Raw genomic sequence first — 10,850 nt, 5'->3', positions numbered from 1 at the left:
TACTGCTGTAATAGCATATTAATATTATAGATATTTTTGTAAGCTAAGAAAAAGCACTACCATATCTTCCTCGATATAACAATAAAATCCTAGAGCTTTGAAATGTCTTATAACAAAAAAGACATCAAATTAGAAGAAAGAAAGATATGAAACAAGATAAGGAACATAAATCAAACAGTAAGATACTAAAGGCAGTCATTTTTGGACTCTTTAAACTTCTCATTCACACACCCCTTCTGCTGCTGCTCCTTTGTCAAGTCAATGATAATTTCATATATATGACCACCTTATAATAGAAAGAAGCACCAAAAGAGAAAATAACAAAACCTTTCCATTATCAAAGGCGAATTGATGTTCTTTTAGATTACACCAAAGGGTTGGTTGTTGATGATCCATAACCATTCATCATCCCGGTCCATGATGATCCCAAATTGTTTAAGTACCCAAATGTGTCTTTCCCACCATCATGAGAGCACCCTTGACCTTGCTCTTGCCATTCAAGGGATAAGAGCTTCGCATTGGGCTTGACATCGATTGTGTTTTGCTCATCATTCCCTTGATGGTCATACGGAAGCATTAACCTTTGGCAAGTTTCCATGAACGTTCCGTTACTCCCATCCATGGACATACCAAATGGAGAGCAAAGACCGTGATAGTTTGGTGCTAATCCCTGGTGATGATGATGATGATGATGATGATGATTAATTTGATCTCCAAGCCCACTAACCATGCCCATATCACTATTCCCCATAAAATCATAGTTCCTAGAAGTGCTTGATGATCCAACTATTGCTTCTAACTTGCTCTCCATAAAGTCAATAGGCCTAGGGTTTTCAAGCATACCGATGCTGTACTTACTCTCCATGAAAGTAGGGTTTGCAAGTGTCCCTTGAGTGTTAAGTATGTTATTAAGATGTGAGAATTGGACTTGATCAGGAAATGAAAGGTGAAGATCAGTAGGATTATGATGAGAAGATGATGATCCGAGGTTGTTCTGGTTAATGGGTTGATGATGTTCATTACTGTTCGATTTTTTAGCTACTTTCTTATTCTTTCTACACCCACCACCAACAGGAATGTTCCTTAAAGTCCCCCCTTTAGTCCAGTACCTTCTGCAAGTCTTGCAGAAGTACCTTGGCTGAGAAAGACTGTAATTGTTGTAGTAACAAAATTTGGTGTGTGTTGAGTCGCACCTTGGACACTTTAGAGCTTGGTCATGCGGTGGCCTAAGCCTCCTCTCTATCAATGGCCTTGAACATGTTAGCATATCCCCCGAAGGGGAAGAAGAATCCATTCCAGTCTCCTCGTGAATCGTACCCTGACACAAGGAAAGCAAGAAAAGAAAGAAAAGAAAATTATGATGGAGAAATGTGTCAGACATGTTCCTATCAGCATACAATTGCAATAATTTAAGGGTTTTAGAGAATTGAAAATTGTGAAATTCCTTTGTCCTTTTAAAGATATTAATAATGCAAAAGGACCAGAGACATTCTTTCAGTCTTTCACACATCTAGATAGCTAGAATGTCTGAATTTAATTAATTCCAAAAATGCCAGAGATTCACACATGCCAAGAACAAGAAACTTTCAAAAATGTACGTGCATAAGGTTTCCAAATTTATGAAAAACCAGAAGGTCGAATTTAATTATAGGATATCTTATCATACTTGTGCAGCAAGAATTTCATGGATATAAAAGAAGAATATCGTTTCATTTCAACAATTTTCGGTGCTGCAGTTCATTTCAATTCATGATAACTTGTTCTTGAGAACATATAGTTCAGATACAATTTCATGCCAGTTTAAGCCTTTACTTACATATGCCTTATCAAGAACAGTCAAGGAAATAAAACAAAATTGTCCCCATTACATTATTTACACCATTTGTACTTTTACAGGTACATATTCAATATAACCTAACACATCATGTCCAATAATCAAGCTCAAGTAAGTAATGAGATATAGCTTTACCTGAAGCCAATCAGTGGAATCCATGCAAACTTGAAGTGAAGTAAGACTCATTAAACCAAAACAAGTTCTAGCAACAAAAAGGACAAAAGGAAACAACAGACTCGAGCAAAACCAATTCAGCAACACTTCACACCACACTTAAATTTATTTCATATTGGCAGCTTCACTGACCATGCAAGAATAGAAGAAGATGATGGAGACAAGTAGTAAGAGGAGGGAAACTGGAATTCTATGGTGACAGAAGAAGAGGATTGTAAAGAGGGACAGAAGTGAATGAAGGAGATTGAATTTGTCATGTAGGAAATGGAGTGGCGTGGGTTGTGAATAAGAAGGCAAGAAAAAGTCACTACTCAAGTGAGTCTACAAGGAGATAGATAGAGAGAGAGAGAGCTGTGTACAGTATACTCCTACTCGGCCTCAGCTACGGTCCATAAACAGTCGGTGGGCTTAAACATGAGTGGGCCCCTACTCTGTCTGTCCAATGTTGTGACAAAGGGTCCACTTCCCACCTCAGCTTAGACTAGTGCCAATATCTGACTGCTTACTAAATCAACGGCTGAGAGATTATGGCTGGGGCGATAGGAGGCGTTGGATTCGTGAGAACTGGGAAATATACGTCAGAGATCGCGGCTTAGTCGTCACTCTAGTAAAGTTCCCGTGTTTGACGTGACAGAATGTTAGAATATTTATTATCAATTACGGGTTTTGTTTTCTTTTTCTAATTTAATTTTTATCTTTTTGGGTGAAATTTTAACGGGGTTCTCGATAAAGAAGGCATACCGAAAGAGCACTCCACTTGCGGGCCATTCGACTGGACCCTACTCGCTCTCCTCCTACAAGCAAAGGATCGATTCTATTCCCATGCGCCTCTCACGTGCTTTTCCCACTGCCGCTTGTGCCAGGATTTCTAGCTTGTCCTGTGACGTGCCAAGTGTATAATTTAGCTCAAATATGCTTGGCGATTTCAAGCTCTGCCAAAACAAAGTATATATTATACCTCCCTGATGCAGTTCGATTATAATAAAAAGTTCATCACGTTGTGTTGCATAGTTCGTTAAGAAAACTGAATTAAAATTTATATTTTGAAAATTTTCTCTTTCCTCCTCTTCTAAATTAACTACATATTCTTTTCTCCTAACATTTTTGAAAAATTTTAGTCTTGCATGCCACTTTTCCCAGTAACTCAACTGAGTATTTTCAAATTAGTATATGTTTTATAACTTAAGTTTTTCTCTACAATAATTGATAGTTATTTTAATTTATCATCTTTTATTAAAAAATTAGTATATAAACTTAATTTATTATGTTATTAAAAATACTATTTGATAAAATAATGCTATTTTGTTTTTGTTTTTTCCATATCAGTTTTATCTCTGTGATTAAATACTTTGTTAATTTTTCAATTCTTTTATAATAACTTTTTTTTCTTTCTCATGTGGTGTAATCCATTTGAAGAAAAGTATAATATGTTTTATAAGCGAATTATATATATGTGACATTTGGTGTTGATTTATTTTAAAATACCAGATTCATAGCGCCACCCAAACTAAAAATTGAATCAATTGATTGCACAGGTTGGGATGCTCCTCTTGTATAACAACTTGAAAACATGATCATCGATCATTCCCTTTTCTTTTTCCTTCTTTTGGATGGAAATGATCGTTCATCGCTTTAACAAGGCAATCAGAATCTTCGCAATTTGTTTTTACTTCATGAGAATAATACATATTGCATAAAGTTCATACATTCAAAATGAGAAAAAAAAACCCCGGCCATGGTTTTTCAGATTCAAAAAATGGGAGCCAAACCAAAATCCCAACTGCACTGGAAAGCCAAAGCCAAAGCCAAAGCCAAAGGCAAGTGAAATGTAGAGGAAGCGTGAGGAATACACTCCAAGTTCGACAGGGCCCCAAAGCACTAAACTGTCAGGTGAATAAAGTGACTTGTGTTGCGCCCACGTTTCACGCTACACAAACATACCTGGCCTGACACCTCCATCCTTACAAGGACAAAATACCATAAAAGCATCAAAGATCTATCTAAGCCCTAGTAATCATCATTTCTTTCTTTTTAGGTACAGAATGTTTATATGATCACTTCAATCATTACCTTATTAACCCCCTTCACATTATTCTCTCATCATGCATTCCATGCAAAAAAAATTATAAAATAAAAAAATATCCCTTCAATTCAATCATATATCATTACTTCGACTTCGATTACCCAATCACATAGACGGGTTTTCAGTGGGCAATCATTATGAGAAGATTAAATCGACCTAATTATCAAAACATACGATGCATTCATATAACTATAGAGTTCGTTCATAGCGGATGATTGTTGCTGTATATGTTGAAGTAAAAGTGAGAATGTGAATGCGACTTTAGGTTGCTTTTTGAAGCTATAAAGAAGGCTAGCAAGGAGGGAATATTTTATTTAATTTTTTTTATCTTGTCAACCTATTTCGATGATGGCTGCATATATATATAGATACAATGCTAGCGGACCTAAGGATTTTGTGTCCCAGTTAATCTCTTATAAGGTGCAGATTTTATTTTATTTTATTTTATTATCTTGAAGATGATAAAAATGAATGTATGGGTTCATGTCATGAAGTGCCTATATAGCAAGAAGATATTTTACTTCATCAATACGAAACCCTCCTACTTAGTTAGGGTCAGTGGAAATTCTACTCGATGACAATTTGTCATTGCAGAACGTCTTACTGTTTTGGTGTTTTCGCATGTCTTCAAGGAATATATATGATACCATCGATCTGTTCCTGTCAGTTCTCTTTGACATTTTCTTTTTAGATTTTTACTCTGAGTGCTTTAAGACAAAGAAACTTAGTATGCCGGAGTAGTTCCTGCTATATTATAATCTAAAATCTTGATCCTATCATCATATTTACTAGCCTTATTTTTGGGTCTAGAGTAAATTATATGTCCTTGTTAAAGTTAGACACCTTAAAAAAATCTTTGCATCTCTTATGGATCATGAGTAAATTATAAAGATGAAGAAATCTTGAAATACAAGATGTTCCTAGATAAAGATTTATTTTCTTTAATAAAGAACTTGATGTTTTTTACTTTATTTTCTTTATACGTTTTATCCTCTCTTTCAGTAGAAATTAAAAAAAAAAAAGAGAGCATAAAGTTCATCCAATCCATTTTCAATTTTCAAAAGTTAATTTTTCCCAAACTGAAAAATCTCTGCTATGCTCTTTTTTTTTTTTTCTAAGAAAAATTGGTGTAATAAAATGTGTTATTATGCACATATATACAAAGCAAAAAGCCCATAAAAACAAGAAACTAAAAGGAAAAAAGCAGTAGAGAACTCAAAATACATGGGAGAGAGAGATAGTTCAAAAATTTCAAAAAGCTCAAACAATCATATGGCCTTTAGAGAAACAATCAAACGGTTTCAAATGGAGCATATATATATGCTCTCAGTATCAGATCCATCATGATCAGATTCTAATAGTAATAGCTAGGTGGTGGTCCTTTAATTTTTGTCATGATGATATAATGGTCAAACAACTGGCCTCCTCGTAGTAAGTGCAGTCAATCTGGGTCTTTTGGGCCTAGCGTAGCGGAGCAAATGGGCCCCACCTTAAGTTCCTATCTACAAAAGCTTTCTAGGGCACATGTATGCTAATGATGCAACGCAATCAAAACTTTGATTTTTTTATTTTATTTTATTTTATTTACAGGACCATACATTCTGTAGTATATACATATATTGATCCAACGGCTGTTATATTATATAGCCGTGGACGCATGGACATGATTTTGATATCTTTAGTTTGGTGAATACTGAATATATTATATGTATGTAGACAACATCAGCTAGTTAAATTGTCGGATTTCTGCTCTGTTTGCATGTGAAAGATTACGTGGAAATGAGAGGCCTTATGGATCTCGTTATGCTATCAAGCTTTTCTAATCTTTAATTTGTATAACTTTAGGCGAATCCCCATTATATCAATTATATTTTTAATCATTCATTAGCCACATGTTTATTAATGGTAATGGGTAAGCTTTCATCTATTTAAAGTTATATTTAAATATCCGAGCCTAATTAATATTTATTTATTTAAATTTATTTAAAAAATTACCATTGTTATCGGAACGCATTCTAAATCTGAATAGAGATACATGCGTACTATTCGAATCCTATTAAAATCTGTTTAAATTAAGTAATTATTAAATATATTTATAAATATTTAAATGGACGGCAGATATTCTATCCGTCTATATAAACATTTGGATAATTAAATGATATTATATTTACGTGAACCGTTTACAATAATTAAATTTTAAAATATATTAATACAACTCAAACATAAATTTAGTAAAATTTAAAATAATATTTAAAATAATAAAAATATAATATAATATAATAAATTTTAAGATAATCGACTTTGGATAATGGATATCAGCAGATCCAAATCCAAACCTGACCTAGACCCGATACTAATAATAAAATTAAATTTTAAATTAATTATAAATTCATTTATTATTATTTGAATCCGTCTTATTATGATTTAGTTTGATTAGGTATATAAAAATATGCACGGATTGTGATCCCTATTTATTAGTTGAAGACAAACATGGTGTATATATATATTCAGCTACCTAGCTAGCTAATTCCTATGTCGTATATATTGCGATCACATCATCAAATTAGTAAGTACATATTTGGTAGATTGTTAAGCTTTCAGAGCAAGAGTATCTTACCTCAGAAAGCTTATTTGGGTTAGAAATGGAGCTCTCAGACTCCACATGAAATACTTAATAAAGAAATAAATATTTTGCTTTCAATTTCTTCTCCGAAGGAAAGAAGGAGAAGTTGGAATTGAATCTACGCTCAACTATATACAGTACAAAACATCACACAGTAATGATCTTATGGCCTCCAATTCAAGATTTGAATTTACGAAACGAAACGCAAGTCACCAGGATGAAATCCGAATCCCGGTAATGACTAATTAGTCTTAAGCCAAATCTATAGTAGATAAAATGTGGATCCAAAGGGCATGCGCGACAACCTCCAACGTGACTGCGGCTGCGGGGGGTGGGAATTAAGCACCTACTGTATATTTTTATACGTAGCCAAATCTAAAGCCACAGGTTGTCATTCTAAAAGATCATAAATTCTAATACACGAATCTTTAATGTCGGTGGACAGGATCTTCTATTCTGCTATATTTTAATCTCTTCACATCCATCTACTGTGCCTTTTCTTTTTTTCCTTTGTTATGTCATGTAGCTAATTGCTTGAAAGACCATTGTTCTCTTTCATTTTGCTATATAAATTAAAACCCACTGTTTTTGGGTCCTACTGCACTATTATTTTTAGGAGCAGACCGTGCGCTCTTGCTCGTCTCTTTGTGGTCTGTGACTTATTCTATGTCTATCTATTCTAATTCTTCGTCACCACCTGATGTGAATTTGCGATTTGCCTCGTCTTCTTTTCAGTTTTGTTGTTCGTTTTGGGCGTTCACAAGCTTCCAGACAGCTAGTCTTCAAGCCCCCACCCCCAGATCAAATAAAATAAAATCAAGCCTATTGTTGTTTGGAATTTCTCATTTTAGCGGCTTTCGTGGATGGAAATAAACCTAGTTATTTATTTACATGGTTCCTGATTGATGTTATTGTATTGATTGTAAATAATAATTATATATAAATTTGATAATTGATTATCATATTTTGAAAAATAATGACACTCTCTCAAGCAATTTTTTCTTAATAATATTTACCATATTTTAAAATTTTATTGATGTTTTAATTTATTAGTTAATATAATATATAAATTTAAACTAAATATTATTCTTTTAATCAGAAAACTAATTTATCAACTGATAATTTGAGTCTAATTAAATGTTGCTTTTTTAAAATTTAAATTATTATTTAATCAAAAAATTATTTTATTAATTATATATTAATATAAAAAACCAATAAGTTGCATATAAGCTCCGACTATATACGTATGGTACATATGTATATTCGTAGAGTATATCTCATTTTTTCTATAATGAATTAATAGATTTATTCAAATTAATTAATTTTATAAACTATTCATTAATAAAATTAAAAAAATAAAGATCGCCCGGAGTTTAAATTGCATTTCCCGCTTTGTTAGATGTGAATACTGTGCTGATTGATTAGTGGTAGTTGAGATCTCTAAACTGTTGATGCGGTTTGATTCAATCGATCTCTTCAAATTATTAGCGGGGCACTTATTTGCAAGAAATCGGGGGAAAAAGAGTGACCAGTCAATTTGATGTGGTCCAAGTAAATTGAGGCATACAAAAGTTGGGTTTCACACACAACTGGAGATTCCACACTAACCTACTCAAACAGCAATTTCCTAATTAGGGTTTGGTTATTCAAATCAATCCACCTCACTGTCTCCACCTATTATTTAATTTATTTGCGCCTGTGTTATTATATGCAATTTTATCCACTAAATAGGTTATCTACAATCAAATATGCAGACGTATAGATTTTGTTTTGGCATGAGGTTGTTCAGGTCTAAGTAATATTATTACACCTGAGGAAATTAAAAGAATGCATGCATGTCTCTGCCTTTGTCTTTTAGTATGAATATTTGTTTGGTTACACGTGTGGATGGAAGTGATTAGGCGGTAATGGATAAACTTGGATCAGGTGGCTGGGGTTTCGGGAAGATGATGGATGCTATTCATATGCAAATTCAAGATAGAGCACACCTGCCCTCTCGATTGACTCAAATCAATATATTTGTTAGAAACATATTTGATTTGATAACGGTAATTATAAAAGTAATTTAGATTATTGAATTTATTCTAAACCGTAATGAAATTATCGAAATTGTTTGTAATATGACTAAATATAACGATATTTTAAAATATTATACGAATGCCAGCTATTTTCTGATAGTTTAAATCGAAAAAGAGCAATTTTTTTTTTTTTATTTGTATGGAGAATTTGCTTCCACATTTATCTTCAAAATTCAAATATTCTCAAAATATACAAAATTAAGGAGATAATTTATATTTAGTATTCAATTAATATGATCAGATTCTAAAAGATTATAATAAATTAGAATATATATTCTGAATAAAGACTATTTATTTTGTATCTCTTATCAAATAACGTACATCTTCTTAATTAACCAACTAATAATTAACTTCAATCATTATATACTGAACATAAGCAAATAGTAGTAAACAAACATTGGAAACTCTATAGCCATGTGTATTTCGATTTATCTATTTTAGAATGCATATTACAATATTAAAGAAATAGTGGATAGACAATTAAATTAAAAAATATTATATAAAATTCTGTATAAGTTACGGAGTGTGAGTTAAAATTTATAATGTTAGTTCTTATTTTAATTTTTTTCAAATAAAAATAAAAAATAAAATTTTATGTTTACTTATATCTTTTTTGAATGAAGATAAAAATCAATTTTATATTTTCAAAATTATAACTAAATTTTTTAAAAAAATTTAAAAACAAATTCAACATAATTTTTATATTTTTCTTGATATAATAAGTCACTTGTTTTCGAATTAAAATAAAGGAATTTCACTTCATTTATTCTAAATTTATTCTTTTTATCTAAAATATTATCTAAATAGAAAATATTTTTTTATAAAGTAAATATGTTTCATAAATTTTATAAAATTTTCATGAAATTAAATTTTTTATTTTCCTTAAAGATTAGAAAATAAAAATTTCAGTAAACAAGACCTTAGTGTTTGGTTTAGTAAGGAGTCATGGAAATTTTGCAACACTGACATTTGACAGATTTAGAGAATTATTTAGAGAATTATTCAGCTTAAATGTATCGAATAATATTTAAAATTCATAAAAAGTAGCTGTGTATGTTATACGAGTGTTATTATTATTTTGATTATAAAACTAAGTTGATAGATACAATTTAATAAATTTTTTAATATTTGATATTAATCTACAGTATTTTAACAATAATAGTAAACTAATTATATTTAAACTTTTTATAATTTAAAAATCTTATTCGTATAATTATGTAGAAATTATTTTACAAATATTTATTAAGTAATTTTAGTATTATAAAAATTCTATTAATATAATTGATATTATTTTTTAAGAGTAAAAGTTTATTATATAATTAAAAAATTAAATTATTATTAAATATAATATTAAAAACTAAAATATATGATTTTTAGAATTAAAATTATTAATTAATTAAAAACTAATATATTAATTAATATAATATTAAAATATAATTAATATGCTATTTTTTTAGGATAGAATTAGTATATTATTATTTGATTTAGAAAATTATACATTAGTTAATATAATATTAAAATATAATTAATATTCTATTTGTTAAGATTAGAGTGACTGTTTAATTAAAAATATAACTAATTAATTAATAAATTAATAGAAAAAATTATAAGCTTATACATAATCTAGAATTTTAATATGTCAATAATAATATACATCAAAATAAAAAGTTTATATGTCAAAATTAAATATACATATAAAAAATTTAAATTTTAAAATTATATATATATATATATATATATATATATATATAAATCCAGGCCTGCTTATGGAAAGTGGAAGTTGTTAAATCGAACAACCTATAAAAACTATACACTTAATTTCGAAAATAGTTAAGTAATACGATTTGATTTGTTTTTGGGGTGAGTTAAGTAAATAAAATTCAACCAACATAGATAATATTTCAGAGTATACGCCAGAACAGAAGCCCAAATCCGTTCGAATCCCTATTCAAAGTCCACCGCTAGTATCCAAGTCCACAACGCACGCGATATTAGCGTATTGAGTCAGCAGTCAAACCCCTTTCTCAAATGAGGAAACAAATAGTAAACCCTCTCTCT

The 10,850-nt window shown here is 30.6% G+C and overlaps 1 protein-coding gene across 1 annotated transcript; it reads right to left on the bottom strand.

The window, feature by feature from the left end:
• Window positions 1-2,347, bottom strand: LOC8289002 (dof zinc finger protein DOF5.6). The gene is made up of 2 exons (XM_015723983.3): window positions 1,970-2,347; window positions 1-1,318 (listed from the first exon to the last, which is right to left on the bottom strand). Exons 1-2 carry the CDS (start codon window positions 2,018-2,020, stop codon window positions 365-367), a joined length of 1,005 nt encoding a protein of 334 aa, XP_015579469.1. The 5' UTR covers window positions 2,021-2,347; the 3' UTR covers window positions 1-364.
• Window positions 2,348-10,850: the final 8,503 nt, after the last annotated feature.

Source organism: Ricinus communis, chromosome 4, assembly GCF_019578655.1.
Source record: "Ricinus communis isolate WT05 ecotype wild-type chromosome 4, ASM1957865v1, whole genome shotgun sequence".
Classification (NCBI taxonomy): domain Eukaryota; kingdom Viridiplantae; phylum Streptophyta; class Magnoliopsida; order Malpighiales; family Euphorbiaceae; genus Ricinus; species Ricinus communis.
Note: the sequence above shows the minus strand (reverse complement) of the source record. Positions and strands in the feature narration are given on the sequence as shown.